This window comes from Panicum virgatum, chromosome 9K (genome assembly GCF_016808335.1).
Source record: "Panicum virgatum strain AP13 chromosome 9K, P.virgatum_v5, whole genome shotgun sequence".
Taxonomy (NCBI): domain Eukaryota; kingdom Viridiplantae; phylum Streptophyta; class Magnoliopsida; order Poales; family Poaceae; genus Panicum; species Panicum virgatum.
Window position 1 is genome coordinate 15,190,629 of NC_053144.1, and position 15,605 is coordinate 15,206,233.

At 42.2% G+C, this 15,605-nt stretch overlaps 2 protein-coding genes and 1 long non-coding RNA gene across 22 annotated transcripts; all 3 read right to left on the reverse strand.

Moving 5' to 3' along the window:
• Positions 1-781: 781 nt before the first annotated feature.
• LOC120650325 (protein DA1-related 1-like) lies at positions 782-7,933 on the reverse strand. Of its 20 annotated transcripts, none has more exons than XM_039927414.1 (18): positions 7,684-7,933; positions 7,356-7,479; positions 7,169-7,226; positions 6,925-7,081; positions 6,669-6,815; positions 6,235-6,303; positions 5,502-5,641; positions 5,064-5,151; positions 4,356-4,409; positions 3,825-3,987; positions 2,885-3,005; positions 2,723-2,806; positions 2,487-2,606; positions 2,041-2,253; positions 1,904-1,963; positions 1,679-1,797; positions 1,498-1,556; positions 782-1,389 (listed from the first exon to the last, which is right to left on the reverse strand). In XM_039927414.1, exons 7-18 carry the CDS (start codon positions 5,607-5,609, stop codon positions 1,067-1,069), a joined length of 1,512 nt encoding a protein of 503 aa, XP_039783348.1. In that variant the 5' UTR covers positions 5,610-5,641; positions 6,235-6,303; positions 6,669-6,815; positions 6,925-7,081; positions 7,169-7,226; positions 7,356-7,479; positions 7,684-7,933; the 3' UTR covers positions 782-1,066. The 20 variants fall into 20 exon arrangements, with proteins under 20 accessions (XP_039783348.1, XP_039783347.1, XP_039783337.1 ...); XM_039927413.1 differs by having other exon boundaries at positions 5,502-5,646; XM_039927403.1 differs by having other exon boundaries at positions 5,502-6,140.
• Positions 7,934-8,982: 1,049 nt separating this feature from the next.
• Positions 8,983-11,561, reverse strand: LOC120650326 (type IV inositol polyphosphate 5-phosphatase 11-like). The gene is made up of 8 exons (XM_039927424.1): positions 11,005-11,561; positions 10,779-10,929; positions 10,562-10,692; positions 10,399-10,475; positions 10,149-10,274; positions 9,655-9,842; positions 9,442-9,579; positions 8,983-9,336 (listed from the first exon to the last, which is right to left on the reverse strand). Exons 1-8 carry the CDS (start codon positions 11,037-11,039, stop codon positions 9,172-9,174), a joined length of 1,011 nt encoding a protein of 336 aa, XP_039783358.1. The 5' UTR covers positions 11,040-11,561; the 3' UTR covers positions 8,983-9,171.
• Positions 11,562-12,839: 1,278 nt separating this feature from the next.
• Positions 12,840-15,416, reverse strand: LOC120650327. The gene is made up of 2 exons (XR_005665569.1): positions 15,093-15,416; positions 12,840-13,104 (listed from the first exon to the last, which is right to left on the reverse strand). It is a non-coding gene; the product is annotated as an uncharacterized LOC120650327 (long non-coding RNA).
• Between the last annotated feature and the right edge of the window lie 189 nt (positions 15,417-15,605).

Below are 15,605 nucleotides of genomic sequence, written 5' to 3' on the forward strand. Positions count from 1 at the left end.
GCATGTGGTGTTCCTTCGAGGCGACGCGAGCGTGATGGAGTCCAACGGCGGATGTGGCGAGGCCCCCGTGTGTTGTGTTATCGTGGTGGCGACTGCGAGGTAGCCCGCGAGATACCCGGATTCGGTGGTCTCACTCTGTTAGGTGGAGTGTGGTGTTGCAGCGGCATTACTGCGGAGGATCCCGCATGGCGGTGGCCTTCTCGGTGTGGTGCAGTCTGCTTCTTTCGGTTTCCTGTCGACGCAAGGTCACGCTACAGGCGATTTGTGGGCGTTATTGTTGGTGGGTGCCGCGTCCGACGTGGAGTGTGTGGGTCTGAGTCTGAGTTGAGTCTGACTGAGCAGAGTTGTCTTGTGGAGATATGTTGAGCGGTTTGCGTCGATGTCCCAATCCGACCAACCTGAGTGGTTTGAGTTGAGTCCTTTACAGCGTGTGTTGATGTCCCAATCCAACCTGCCGGTGTGTGTTTTTCTTTTATCCCCTGATTATATCCTCCCAGGGATATAATTTTGTATTTTTTCTGCTATATTAATAGAAACACACTCGTCGAGTGTTGTTCGTTCAAAAAGAATTCAGCATAAAGTTGGTAACTTTTGGTATCATCATACAACCATCATGAGTGAAAAATCACCTAATGACTTCAACTGACAAATCTGTTTCAAATAAATTCTAAGTTGAAGCGTCCTTTTACAAATATAAGAGTAAACCAACAAAAGATCGAAACACTGGAATCACAAAGAAAAGCAAGAAACTGAAAAGAGCAGAGCATTCAAGCACTTGCACTTCAAACACAGGAAAGCGTATATGTTCGACTTTCTTTTGCATTAAGTGATAGCATTCTACATGCTGGTCAAGCTAAAGACCACTTAAATTCATGTGTGAACTGTGCAATTATAATTGTCTAAAAGGAAAACAATAGTTTTTCTACAATGGACCGTATAACTAAATCCTTATTTCTTTTCTTGCCTATACTTTGTGTGCTGTAGACGATATATACCCTTTGGTGTGTGTAACTGGAACCAAGAGTTCTCAAAAATCTATACCCCATGTTTGAAGGAACGTCCAGCTTCAGTACGGAAAAGACCCCGTCAGCTTGATATGATCAAGGGTACTTCTCAAGCCATACCGCTCAACGGCTCGCATGCCTGCTCGAAACCCATCTCCGTAGGCCCCGGAAGAATCTGTCTCAATCTGGTGCTTGAAAAACTCGCCAAGTCTCTTTTCAAATTCTGTCTTTGCACCTTTTTTTGACGAGGATGTTGAAGAGGATGATGACCCTGCTGAAGTGGTTGCCATGCTAGCAGAACCTGATGTGATTTCTGACTCAAGCCACAGATGAGCTAGAACCTGACAGATGCCTTCTTCAACCTCTGGACTCAGGGTTCGGTATCCTACCGAAAAACAAAAAAGGTATTAAGATAGTAAATACTGCTGTTCTGGAAACACAGAAATATGAAGAGGATGCCACAAATGAAAATAAACAAGCAAAACCGGAGTACCTTTAAGTCGGAGGTAGGCATGCATCATCTCATGAGCTAGAATTGAGCCAGTTAGCAGCCTGCATGCAGTCAAATCAATGAAAATGAAAACATGCGTGCCTTCTGATGTATTAGTAGTAGGCGCTCATCAAAAGAGAACAAAAATTAACTGTAATTAGTTTGTTAATAATGAAAACAATACCTTGGCAACCCGTACAGTATAAGAATTGCAGTCACTTCACACAGCCGAACGAGTTTGTAAGGTCCTGTGATCATATCTATGATTTTGTTGCCTGGTCCAATTATTGGTCTTTTTAATATCTGTACAATATAATATGTTATTTTACATTAAATCGTAAATGCCCTTGAGTATCACCAAATCAGGAAATCAATTTAGCGGAACAAGGAAATGTTTTTAAGATCTTACAGTTCTGACAATCTGTTCTTCAGATAGGCAGAGACCTCTGGTTTCAGGAAGGTGGTGTCCCTAGTCAACGAGAGTAAAAGGATAATATTAGATGTAGCTATGTATACCACATGATAATGGATAGAGATATGACTTACCATTTTCTCTGCTTCCATAGCTTCATTTAAAGCTTGACGCTCAACCAAAAGCAAGGGAACTTGTTGTTCTACTTTCATGTTCATACCCTCGTAGAATTCTTGAATATCAATGTATAGTGGCTGGCACTCATTGGTGTCCATAATTGCAGTATGCAGACACTCCAAGCAGAGTCTTCGGCCATCATCTAATGTTATATATTGACTATGCTTTGGCTGGGATTGACAACAATACAATAAAATAAGGAAATGTCGTTGGAATCACCAGTCATGAAGATGGGCATTATAGGTGGCACAAGATAATACAATTCATCAAATTCACAAGTAAATTTCTGAAAACAGGTACACAAATGCAGCTGTTGAAGTATTTAAATGGCATGCTGGAATGGCAAGTCCTTTTTGATAAATCCATCAATACATATATAACTGTACATAAACATAACACTAACCTCCATTCGCTCACAACTGCAGCACCTAGGTGTACCATCATTTTCATGGGAAGGGCAATACTTCTGCATCCAGAAAGGATGGGCCCGGTACTCAATGAGGCCATTTTTATTTGTGGGAATCTGGTTACCAAAATGCCATCAGTGGGAAGAAAACCTCAATGTATAATCAAAATTAAAGAATTAGTTACTAATAAAATTTCAAGCTCATTTATCAAACTGAAGTGAAGAGTGCTTACAAAGCTATTGCAAACATCACATTTAGGATGGAAACGCTCCTTGTAGCAGGACCTGTGGTATGCATGGTCTTCATGAACAGCAAACTTCCAAAAAGAAAGGTTTGTGTTAATTATCTTGTGAAGTGGAAGGATGTTATGTCAGAGACGTTCTAGATTTTATACCTCATACTCTGATATTGGTCTATCGCAAGCATGACACCTGAAGCACTGGGGGTGCCAAACAGAGTCCATACAACTGAGAAACCGTCCATGACCAATTGGAGTTTTGCATCCAGCACAAACCCTATAGAAGGTAGTGGTGCAACCCCAAACAAAGAAAATTACAGAACAGAAAAGCTTAACAAGAGAAAATGGAGAGAAAAATCAGATAATAAGATTCCACATCACTGAAAAGAAGGTTCAGATAACCAGACAAGACAATTGATCCATGTTGCATATCCAGTCAAGATAATTCTATACTATTAAACATATAGATTTTCGAGAAGTATCATCCTCCATATAATTCTATACTATTAAATGTATAGACTTCTGACAGCACTACCACTGGATGCCGGTTAATTTTTGATCTAGTCCTGGTAGTTTTTCAGATTTAGCACCGGCGTGAATGTAATTTGTGATACCTGGGTGTGCATGCGTATGGACTTGGATAGTTGGATGTATGTAAGGGTTATCTACCCTTTTTCCTCTTAAGATAAAGATACACAGCTCTCCTGGGTGTTTAAGAAAAAAAAGTTTGCAGCCATAATATGTTTTCAGAGCAAATGATGCTTCTCCAAACATTTTCCAAACTCAAATCCTAGACCTACCCTAGAATCCAGAGTTGTTTTTCTCCTTGTATATGAGAGACCAAAAGGCTACTGCAATGGAACCAAGTCTAATACATCTGATGACTAATGTCTCAGGATGGTTTTTCTCCTCATTATCAGAGGTATCCTCCTAAACTGTTGTTCACCGCATTAATGTGACATGCAGAATGTGTTTATGCTTACTAGTATTTTAAAAAGATAAATAACAAAGAAGTTTGTTGCTAAATGGAAGGTAGATTATGTAAAGTGGTAGAAGCAACTAGTGAAGAATCATATTGTACCGTTACGAGAAATACCTCAATCCACTAGTGGGGAAAACATTTGGGGGCAAGCTACTTGCTGGAGCACTTTCTGAGTGAACATCTTCAATTGGAATATTCCGACGAGGAGGTCCATCGTTCATACTTTCTTGCAAAGCCCGTGCAAGCTGTTCGTCTTCATCTAGAGTGCGACCAGCGTCTGATTCATAATTACAAGACAGAACATTAAAATTCAAGGTTCTGACCAACAGTAGTCGTTTTCATATGCTCATTTGTCAATCAAGGACTGCTATATACTATTCTGTTGGTAATCACTAAAAAGGCAAATTTAATATTACAGAAAAACCCTGTCCAAAAAACAGTTATGTTATTTTTGGTCCCTGAACTTGAGAACAACATATTTAACCTCTCAAATTGTATATGCGGTTAAGGCACGTACAAGCCTTCTTTAATTGGTAATTAGAGATGAAACGAAATTTCAGGTTACTAATTTGAATTTGCAATCATAATGTGAAATCAATGAACAGTTATCTGAATGAATATTCTGAAGAGGTCCATCATTCATACTTTCTTGCAGAGCCCATGCAAGTTGTTCATCTTCATCTAAGTGGTGCTCCGTATCTGGTTCATAATCAAAATAAAAATGGCAAAGCATTAGCATTCATAGTTCTGGTTAACTATGCATATTATTATTTGCACATGCTCATATTTCAATCTAAAACCAGCCGTCTGCTACTTCAGGTAATTACTAGAGAGTAAATTTTAAAATCATATAAAAACTTTGTCCAAAAATGAGTCATGTTGTTTTTTGGCCCCGAACATGACAACTCCATATGTAGTCCCTGAACTTGTATATGTGGTCAAGGCAGGTATGCACTATTTAAATGGTAATTAAAGATGGCATGCCGTTTCAGGTTGCAAATATGACTTTGTAACCATCATGCAAAATCAATGAAGGGCCAAAATTTTGAATTTATACAGAATTATGATGTGGCTTACTAGTTTTCAATTAGTATTGCTTCACAAAGGATATCGACATGCATTACCACTGATTACAGAACAGTGCTCTGTCATCACTCATCACTGGTTGCTAGGTTACGTCAGGTTTAGAACCGCTCTTAGTGATAACAGTTTAGCAGATCTGAAATTTACTCTCAAGTTTAAGGACACAAGTAACAGAACCACACAATACAATAGGAATTTTCTATGCACTTTATTTGCCTCTAAATTAGAAATAGCCAAAAACACACAGAAATGAGGCAGCGTAATACAAACCAATGGCCTTTCCCTTCCTTTGGTCTTCCTCTGATAAGGATAATGCAATAGCATGATCCATGTCTTCGTCCTCATTTCCATGTGCACCCTATTTTTTTTTTGTTATGATCAAGTAAGGAATAATTAAGTATGCAAAAAGCATGTCCAGTGCTATTCCTTCCTCTCAGGACTGAGGAACATGCCCTATGTTATGAGTCCTGATATATATTAAAAAATACTGTTTGCTCAATATATATATATATATATATATTAAAAAATACTGTTGTTCTAACTAATCAAAAACATTGAGCTACTGATGGCATATAAAATCAAGGAGCACATTTGGATTAATATCATTCTCCTCTTCACCTTTTTTTTACAGTAGGTATTACTTAAAACTAACTAATTTGCATCAGTAAACATAAATACTAGGAGGATAAGATGAAAGCAGAGCAGTACATATGATTTAGTGCGCTGGGTGGAATAGCCTTCATGGGAGTTCCCGTTGTAATGTCCTCTTGAAACTCTATTTACTGAACCTTTAAATATTTTACTCAACCAACCCATGTTTATAATCTGGAGGGTCAAGAGCCTTCTTCCTGTACTGAAAACAAGTCCATTGAGATTCATATTTAGAGGAAACATGCACATATGAGTTCATATTTAAAGGCCATCGATGGTCTGTATATCACATTGTAGATTTCTTATGCAGCTGTTGACCCATAGAATGTAAGTTCTATATATCTCACAGATTTCCCTCTCCTCTGTTACATAGTCCCTATCCCCTTCCAAACACCCACCAGACACCAAACTATGTCCAATGTTTGCGCCCCACTCCTTCAATAATACAAAAGAATCCAAAAACGTTCATAGATTGGGAACATAAGCACATCCAGCAAAACAGGCATCAGGTTGTCTTTGCTGAAGGTACGATGCAAGGCACATTGACACTCACTGAGCAAGAGGTGAAGGTGGAAGAATCAAGCACGTTCACAGGCTTGAAATTCACTGTGGCCCCAAAATTTTCATCCACTGATTTATAGCAATTTCAGCTTCCTTGCCAATTTTTTAATGTGCATTTCAATAGTAGGCACAGACCTCAGAGGAAGAGATGAAGGCGCATGAATTTTCAACAGTCAAGCACGTTCATAGGTTATAAATTCAACCACAATCCTCAATGTTTATGACTCACCAATAGTATTGCAGTTCTATTTCCTTATTATCTTCTAATGTAGATTCCAACAGTAAGCATTGGAGAAAACTGAAAATGCCATCACGTGTCTAGCATTAATCACTCCCAAAATTTGGTTGCTACTTGTACAATGTTCAGAGTGCTCTTTTCTTTGAAACTGAATACCATCAATTATGTAGAAAAGGCCCAGGCTCAGTAGTGTACTCTACATTACTTTAAAGGACAAGATCACAACATAAACAGGATTGTGGGACACCACAATAATGAAATATTGAAAATTTCATATGCATGCCATCCTGAATGCAAAATGCACACAAGTAATCGCAAAAAATAACCTCTATTCTCCAGTGGCAAGAGAACTGAATATTCCAAGGACAAACTATCCGAAAGAATCTAGTTGCATTAGAACTAGAGTAAGAAATCGACTGGTTTACCTTGAGGATGGTCAGATATGCTCCACTGTGCTTTAATTCAGCAAAATACAATTGCAGATGGAAATATCATCAATGATATTACATAGATTACAATGAAGAGACCCGCAATTGATCACCTACACAGCTATATTTGCTGTTTATTTTCCCCTGAGTTCATAAAGGGAAAAAAAAATCAATACAAGTTATGTATGGTCTGGAGCCCTTAAATCGAAAAGCATACTACACATTCAACAAAATAGCTTATCATGTCTCTTACATTTACTATACATGGAAACCATTTGAGAGCCTCAAATACCACAAAATGCAGATGTAGCCCTCTTAAAATATAAATGTTTTTTTCAAGCTGTGCAGAAATCACTGGTGACTGACCGAATCCACATCAAGCTGTTATCATGGTATGATGAATCTAAATTCTGATAGCCAGTACAAAAAGAATCAGTAGAGAATGCAAGTGTGCCTTCAAAGGAGAAGAGACTTCGGAATAAACTAAAATGGTTCACCTCAGGAAGCCTTGAAAGGTTAAGGAGGATCTTGGAGATAATTTGGTATCCCTAGTTCCTGTTCCGCAACAAACGAGCCATCATGAGGCAAAACAGAACACTAGAAAGGGGAACAATTCGAGCTTTTGCCAAAAGTAGATGCGAATTAGTTGAGCACCAAAAAGGGTAAACAGCAAGGTATAAGTACCTCGATCTCAGCATCAAAGGGTACAGATATTTGACTGGAAGAACAGCAGGGACCGGCGCGGAGCTCACTGGGGCCAACCCCCACCTTAATGTCCCCAATCAGCCATTGGCCACACTCCCGATTCCTGCACATGAACAGAGAGAAGCCATCATCGCAGTCCCCACAAGGCATGGAAGTACAAGCACCGAATTCAGCACAGCAATTCACCACAAAAAGACATCAACTACCGAATTATACTTAAGAGTGCCGGAGAAGCAAGTGAATTACGGCAGAAACAACCCAAGATCATCGTAATTCAACTAAAATAAGCGCAGAGAACGAGACTAACCAGTTCAGAGCCTACGGATTCAGGAAAGATCCGTACTTGCTGGCCTTCTTTCGCCAGAACCGTCGTCCGGCCGCAGAGGGACGAGACACGACAGAATGGAAGGGGGACGAAACGGGGAGAAACGATGGAGGGTGGAGGAAAAAGAAGCGAACAAAGCGTGACATGGACGGGAAGGCGGAGGTGCGGCGATAGGGAGGCCGAGTCCAACGGGAGGAGAAAAAGAAAAGAAAACAACGAGCTGAGGGTGACATCTCTCTCCCGCTCCCCACTGTCACTCGCCCACCGCCCGCCCGCCCGCCCGAGCGCCCGCGTCGCTGTCGCGGCGACGTCAACACCCCCCACGCGCGAGGCCGGCGGGAGCGGGAGGGGGGGTGGCCCACGTGGAGCTGAGGCTGGCGAGCATGCCCGGCGGCGTCTGGCTCACGCATTCCGTCGAGCGCCCTGCCTGCGCATCCAGGAAATTCCCTGGCTGTTGGGCTTGAGGGTGGGCGGGTGATTGGAGGGAGGCGGAGGGAAGGGAAGACGGGAGTGGGGTGACCGGTGACGGGTGAGAGGTCGCTGCCAGAGTCAATGGCAGCGCAGGCCAGGTTGTTTTTGCAGAAAACACCTCTCTTTTTGTTGTAATTAATCGATGAAATGTTCCTTTCCCTTGACAAGGTTTGTTTCTATTTCTTTTTCTAAATTGAAACCATAAACCGATGCTTCTGAAAGGTTTACGGAGAAATGATGCATCTCCTTATTTTCACTGTAATCTCGGTGAACATTGCTCAATGCTCACTACGTATTTCTTTTCTTTCTTTTTTTTGGATAGGGCTCACTACGTATTTCTAAATGCACGTCTCCAGGCAGCTGCTCAGGAAAATCCTAACCATCTTAGCAGTAAGCCTGTTTAATTTGTATCAAGGTATTGGGGAAAGATTGTGAAACACCAACTTTGAGTCAAATCGGTCACAACTGACGCCGCAATAATTAACAGAATCGGTCTCGAGGTGTTGCATGGAAAAGGAAAAGGTTCGTTGAAGTATAATAATCTGGTTGATGCATCAGCACGTCAAAAAGAGACTGGTGGTGAGCCGGCCACATCTATGGACTCGTTGAGTCAGTACTAAGTAAACACAGTGTTCTTAATTAATTAGCACAACCACTAGTGCTTAACCGCTTATCATGTTTTGAGCTTGTCATTTTCTCCAGATCAGGCGCGTCATGAATTTCTTGCGCCTCGGCTAAAATGGCTCGCATGGCGTCACACGATTTTGATTTTCGAATTGAACCGCAACAATTAGGACTAAACTGCATTTCCAGATCTTAAACTTTATGCGACACAACAAAACAAGTTTATAATTTCACCAAACCTTGTATACACATTTTTTTCCTGGTGACGAAACATCAAGAGGTTTAGTTTACATCAATCATATTTCATATCTCTACAGTCTTATGAGAAGAAATCAATCTTTCTAAATGGTACCCCTGCTATGTCAACCGGAGAAATCAATCATCCCCACTGCGTACTTTCAGACAAAGATGAGCTTTCACAGGCTTGTGATCGGAGCTCCTAACACAATCGAGGGATTCATATGAGCTTAATACTGCATCCATGCCTGAAGAATGGTCGACCTTGAACAATATCCTGTCTGTCCAAGAAGGCACTCTTATCTGGAGAAGAGAAGATCGCAAGCATAAAACGTCAGATTTCAAAAGCTTCGATTGATGTTTCATCTCTGCAAGTTGGCATCTGGACGTGACGTTAGTTCAAGATACCTTATGACTCGTATCGTAGATGCTACTTCCGACATCGTATTTGTATGTTGGCTTAAACGTCAGAGTCCCTTCGTAGTACCCATTGAACACTTCACCCTTTTCAGCTTCTTGCAGAAGTTGATCTTTGCCTCTTAGCTTCTGAAAGAACAGACATCATATATGAAGCACTCCTACAGTGTAAACTAAAACTTACTGTTGCCAACAGACACTTACACTCTGACGATTCTCCTCAATCATCTTCCTTGCAGGTATCGAGCTTATTCCTTCGAGTCTATAATTGAGATCACCTAGCCACACTGTTATATCGGCTGATTGGGCATATGGAATGCCATACTTGGAGAAGAGTGACTGTGAAATACGCTGGAATTCTGAGTTCCTCTTCTCCACCTTGTGTTCATGAGCTACACTTTAATAATTCCATGTCAATTCATAATGGCCCTTAAAAAACTAACAGCTATATCATCCCTACATCATATTATATTTCAATCTGTGTTGATTTTAGTATCAGAATATGAGAAACTGTAAGGCCTAGCATCTGAATCCCCGCAAAAATCTTCTACAATCATATTTTCATTGTCTGGGTTGTCTAGTATATCCATACTGATATCTGATACTTGAAGCATTATAGTAATGTATTGGTAGGAGTTTTAGAAAAACAAGTGACACTGACGGAAGTCGAAAGCATAAACCTGAAATTGAAAACCAACCTGCAAGATGGCAGGATACAAAAACCATCCGGATCCCACTGAAGTTGATGTACATGGCCACTGCTCCCTTCTTTCTCCCAATCATACCCCCAAGACCTCCAACTGCATGTTTGTCCACCTTCATCTCTGTCCAAAATTAGAGAAGCACGTTTATACACCTGTATTAGGAAACTAGTTTGACAAAAGAGGAAACATGCAACTGGCATCAAGCTATTTGGGATAAATATGATAAAAAAAGATTTAGAATCACCTATGATGTACTTCTTCGAACTCTTTGATCCAAAAAGAAGCATCTGAAGAGACTGCATGCTTTTCTGACCTAATAGACTGAAATTTAATGTGCATCAAATAATTTGAGAATACTGCAAAATTATATGGTGTGTTCAATAGCAAAGAACTGGATAGTTTCTTACATGTGTGTGTCGGCCATAGTTTCTTGCAGAACTTGTGAAACATCACATTTTGGTGCCTCTTGCAGTCCAACAACCAATAAATCAAACTTTCTGCTGGATCTCACCAATTTTGTTATATCTTCCACAGACATCTTCACCACCACAACACACACATCAAATCAGTGCAATAATTGGCCTGATCGTCATCGAAGAAAGCAATCGAGTTACAAGTATGTACCTTGCCATTCATGTTCCAAGTAATGATACACACACAGAGCACAGAGTTAGTGGTGAATTCACAAGCCTTCTGAATTGGAATTGTCTTTATGCCATCGTGAGTTCCACCCTCATCAATAGAAACCAGGCTGTTTCTCTGTAGCTGGCTTCTCCTGCAGTGTTACGGATATCAAGACCAAGAAGTGCAAGCGTACCAAAAGCAACTTTTCAAAGTTCAGATAAAATACCATGTTGGAAGAGTAAAGCTGCTGCAGTTGCCCATGTCGACGTACTGGATCCTTGTTGCTGATCATCTAACATGGGGAAGACAACAAAGGAACCCTTTTTATACAACTATATTCTGAAAGCTCAAAGTTCCGGCCACAAAGAGAATCGATTGTGTTCGGATACGAATACTCTTGGTCTCAACATTTCTTCGAGCAATTTATTTGGATCTTCCATGCGCTCTTGAAGATTTCAACGCATTACGAAATAGCGACAAGTGGAGTACCCAAGAACCAACCATTTGGGCCAGCTGGATTTGATGGTTAGGTGCAGCGTATCTTTGGGTTGACAATGAGATCTCGTTTGTCCTCCCATCATCAGCAGGCGGCTACAGCAAGTCCGTGTATAAGGGGAACTGTGAAAGAGACTGCACGCATGAACAGAACCACCGAAGTTGCTATCAATAGTCTTGATACGCCTGGTGATAAGGCAACATTTTCTCAGCAAGTAAGCTTGGCGGCCATGGACTTCAATGGAGAAGTTCTGTTCCGGAACATGCTGGACCTTCCTGAAGTTTCACACCGCCGAATTTTGGACAACCCGGATTGTAGGCATCTGCAGGAAAAAGAACAGTGTTATTAGTGACATCTTGTAATGACATTTATCCTTGTCTCTGACCTACACAGGCATGCTTTCTAGTGAACATTATGAACTTGACTTGATATTCTGATATCAATTATTTTGCGAGTTATTCTGGTACCAATTTATCCATTTGCTTACTGAAAAAACATCAATACTTTTTTTTTTGGAATGAACTTCAATTAAAAGGGAGAGAGTGAGTTTTATCCAACGAAATAAAAGGAGCATAATGGGATGTATACCTTGATTTTAGCCGGGGTTCAGTTATCCTAAGCGTTGATCAAGATTTCTAGGACCAGAGAAGGGCGGGCTCTTGGCCCTTGGCAGTTTGGAAGTTATCTAGTATGAGCCTATCACTGAGCCTGAAATAACTGAAAAAGTCCTTGATGACTTGATAGTAACATGTATCCATGATTCTCAAAAGTAAGCACCAGAACCATCCCGTCCCTTCTTTGTTTCTTCATGGATGAGCGGCCGCTGCATTTTATGGTAGGCGGCGAAGTGGAGCCGTTGATGGCCGGCTGTTGCCGAAGCCGAACTTGTTGCGGCAGGAGAAGCGAAGTGTGGTACTCCTCGGTAATTGGGCATATTGGGTCGACGCGTAAACGAGATCCTTCCATATCCCCACGCCAACGGAGGACGTATTGACGCATCGTGGCCGTGGGCCGTGGCCGTCAGAGTGACAGGATGGCATCACGCATCAGGCACGTGATGATCATTGGGAAAACCACAAACCCCAGTGCCAGCTCCGACCTCACGAATCTGCACATGGCTGGCATGATCCGCCCGCCCTGCTAGAAACTAAACCCAAAATTACAGCCATTGTCAGTTGAGACCTAAGCAGGATTCGCCGCAACAGCATCAGAGCGAGCAGAGCAGAAGACACCGAGGAGAAGATCATCTGCTGCAGTCTGGCTCCCCAGTTGTCCCTTCACTCCCTGACCGCCTCGGCCGGCCACCTCCACTGCGCTCCGTACACCGGCCACACGATTTTGCCACCGGCCAGCCGCTGAACGACGGGAACGTATTCTCACGTCCGGGACGGTGCCTTCGCCCGCTCAACTCCGGCCCCGTTTTCCCCTCGCGAATCGCCGCCGATCCGGGCTGTAGGACGGCAACCGTTCATACATGGCTGATTGCTTGGAGAAACGAGGGCAGGCAAAGCGTTCACACATAAATAAACCGTGAGTGAGCACACGAGACGTAGGATGGCAACAGGTAGGGGGGCACAGCACGGTGGGTCATGAGCTCCTCCGGAAACTCCCAATGAAATGTGACTACATCATAATACAGCCACGCAAAACAGAATACCAGTCTCCGGAAACACCAAAGCTAACAGGTACCGTCGCCGACTTTTAAAGAGTGTAGAAAGAGTTTAAGCAAGCACTCTCTGTGGTCACTGGACCCATGTTTTGACCGGTACACATAGGAAACTCAACGCTGGACGTAACTTGGAAGAGACGATCGGCCCATTCCAGTAGCACCTAACAAGAATAAGAAACAAGTCAGTTACCCATGTACCTCAATTAAGACTCTTTCTGAATGATAAAAAAAGGGAATCAAGCATGACAACAGTCCGCACATGTGAGCACAGGGCAATTATAAATCATTGGGAACACTACAATTATAATGCTCACTAATACATCCATTTTTTCTCAAAACTAAGAATGAAAGATGAAAATGCAATTTGGCAGTATACATCAATCTGTGTATTAGCAAGTAGTCGTTGATGCTCCCACAAAGAATTTTCGACAAGGTTATCCACAAACTCCTACCAGGGGGAGGAGGGGTAATGCAAAAACAACAAAACTAGGCCACTTCACTACTCACTATATTGACAGTGATTGGAGCACCAATTGCGAGACCAAACTCCTGAAATGCCTAATGATTCAGTTAACCATAGTATAACAGATATGAGCTCATGATTATGACAGAGAATATGCCTCTTATCACAACTCAAACAGATTTTGCCCAGGTGACAGTATATCTACAACAAATATAAAGACAAACACAGAACATGCATCCCAGTTTGGTCCTTTTCATGTGTGTTACCATTAAAACAAATGACCTAGTTACCAGAAAAGGCACAATAGAGTAACTTGCAGCTAAACAGAAAACTTCAACATATGCATCATCAGGACATCCGTCTGCCATCAAGGTCCTAATCTTAAGAGTTCCTCAACAAATATCTTTACAACCATTGCAGACCACACTTGCATGGCAATATCAAAACCACATCAGATGCAGCATACCATTTCCATAAGCAGGTCCGGGAAAATGGCAATGCATATGGAGTACTCAGGTTAGGACACACCGGCAATTTGACGATTGGCCATTTGCAAAACTGAAATTCAGAATTTATAACATCCTTGAACAGCATACAACAAATAACCAGAGGCTTATATTAGCCAACACTAATCCATCCAAACATCAATAGTTCTGAGGGTCGGGACTAGTATATATCATGCAAAATAATGCAAAAAATATCATAAGTATGACTACCATTATGCACATCAATCAACCGCCAACTAATTGACTTTACATGTGCCAGACAATGACACAGGCTGAGAATATAGAGTTAGCCATTAAAGTGAAAATAAATTCAATGTACTAACATCCTGAAAACATATGTTCATTATTTAAAAAGCGCAATCCTCCTTTCAGAGCTGCATAATCGGTCCCTCAGCTTCATGCTCCCATGTGTGATTATGTTTTCAAATCCCTAGGCTAATCAATATTCCTGGTCCGTCTCAGGAAGTCTGAAGCAGAAATATTTACATTTCACTACTTGATTTTAAATGAACAAATTATTCAGAGCGAGAACAGATCAACTAAATTTAGCCTTTAGATATAGCGAATTCTTTTGAAAAGTGGAATAGACATAAGCAGGAATCTATTCCCGATAATCGGAAACAGGAAGTTGTGCTAGCCAATAATTCAAACACCTGTTTGTGCTAGAAAATATTATTTACTTTCCATTCCTACATTTAGTGGCACTGTATACTTTGTTTCCCCAATCCAACCTAGTGTTCTCAAAAGTTCTAAGAGAACGCATAAGTGTACACACACACACAAAAAAAATGTACGCAAATATCCTAATTAGTCAGATGACCCATCTGGCGAACCCACGAGTATCTGACCAGGTGACTGCTATTCATCCTAATAATCTAAACAACGGTCATCCTTTGCACAGAAATCTCAGAGTTTAAGCTAGGATGACAAGTGCCACGCCGATTTATCCAACAAATCACGATGAACCTAAACAAGCTATAAATCAACAAAATGAACACAAACCACCACAATTCATTCGCGTGAACACGGAGCAAAACCACGTTATTGTCTAGTCATCAACTATACTAAATCGCTGAGACGCATACATCACAACCGTCCGCGCCCATTCAACCAAGGGGTCAAACGCCCGCAAGGCAACCAAAACCTAGAGAGGAGAGGATCAGGGGGTCCGGGGGCTCACCTTGTGGGGACGGGGGCGGGGTCGGCATGGGGGCGGGAGGCTCTAGAGCTCGAGCTTGAGCTCCTGGACGTCGGCGTCGCGGGTGAGGAAGTGGAGGACGTAGGGGACGGCGCGGATGACGGCGACGCAGGCGGCCATGACGGTGAGGTGCGACCGCAGCTGCTTGTACGCGGCTTCCTTGCTCGGGCGCCGCGGGATCGAGCCGAGGAACATCTCGATTCGCTTTCTCCGAATACGGCAGGCGGCGAGGGGTTCGAGCTCCGGAGGCGGCGAGGCGCTTAAACCCTAGCGATCTGGTGCGAATGGTTCCGCGTGACGGTGGGACGAGCCGCCGGGTCCTTTTACGCGCAGGTCCCTGGAGAACTGCAAATTCTCCGAGTCTGGTGGGCCTCCAGCCCAGTTGGGTTGACGCCGGGCTTGATGTGTTATTATGTTCATCGTAAAATTGGCCCAAGGCTTCTTCTTCTAGACAAAATGGCCCAGTGCTTTCTAGATAGAATGGCAGAGCTAAAA

Excerpts from the sequence above, each read along its gene's own strand:
- LOC120650326 (XM_039927424.1), bottom strand. The coding sequence starts at position 11,039 with ATGGGCAACTGCAGCAGCTTTACTCTTCCAACATG. Across the intron at positions 9,580-9,654 it reads TTGAGGAGAATCGTCAGAGT|AAGCTAAGAGGCAAAGATCA; the intron begins GTAAGTGTCTGT and ends CTGTTCTTTCAG. Across the intron at positions 9,337-9,441 it reads TCTACGATACGAGTCATAAG|ATAAGAGTGCCTTCTTGGAC; the intron begins GTATCTTGAACT and ends TCTCTTCTCCAG.
- LOC120650325 (XM_039927403.1), bottom strand. The coding sequence starts at position 5,693 with ATGTGCATGTTTCCTCTAAATATGAATCTCAATGGACTTGTTTTCAGT. Across the intron at positions 3,006-3,824 it reads TTCCCCACTAGTGGATTGAG|GGTTTGTGCTGGATGCAAAA; the intron begins GTATTTCTCGTA and ends TACCTTCTATAG. Across the intron at positions 1,557-1,678 it reads ATACTGTACGGGTTGCCAAG|GCTGCTAACTGGCTCAATTC; the intron begins GTATTGTTTTCA and ends GACTGCATGCAG.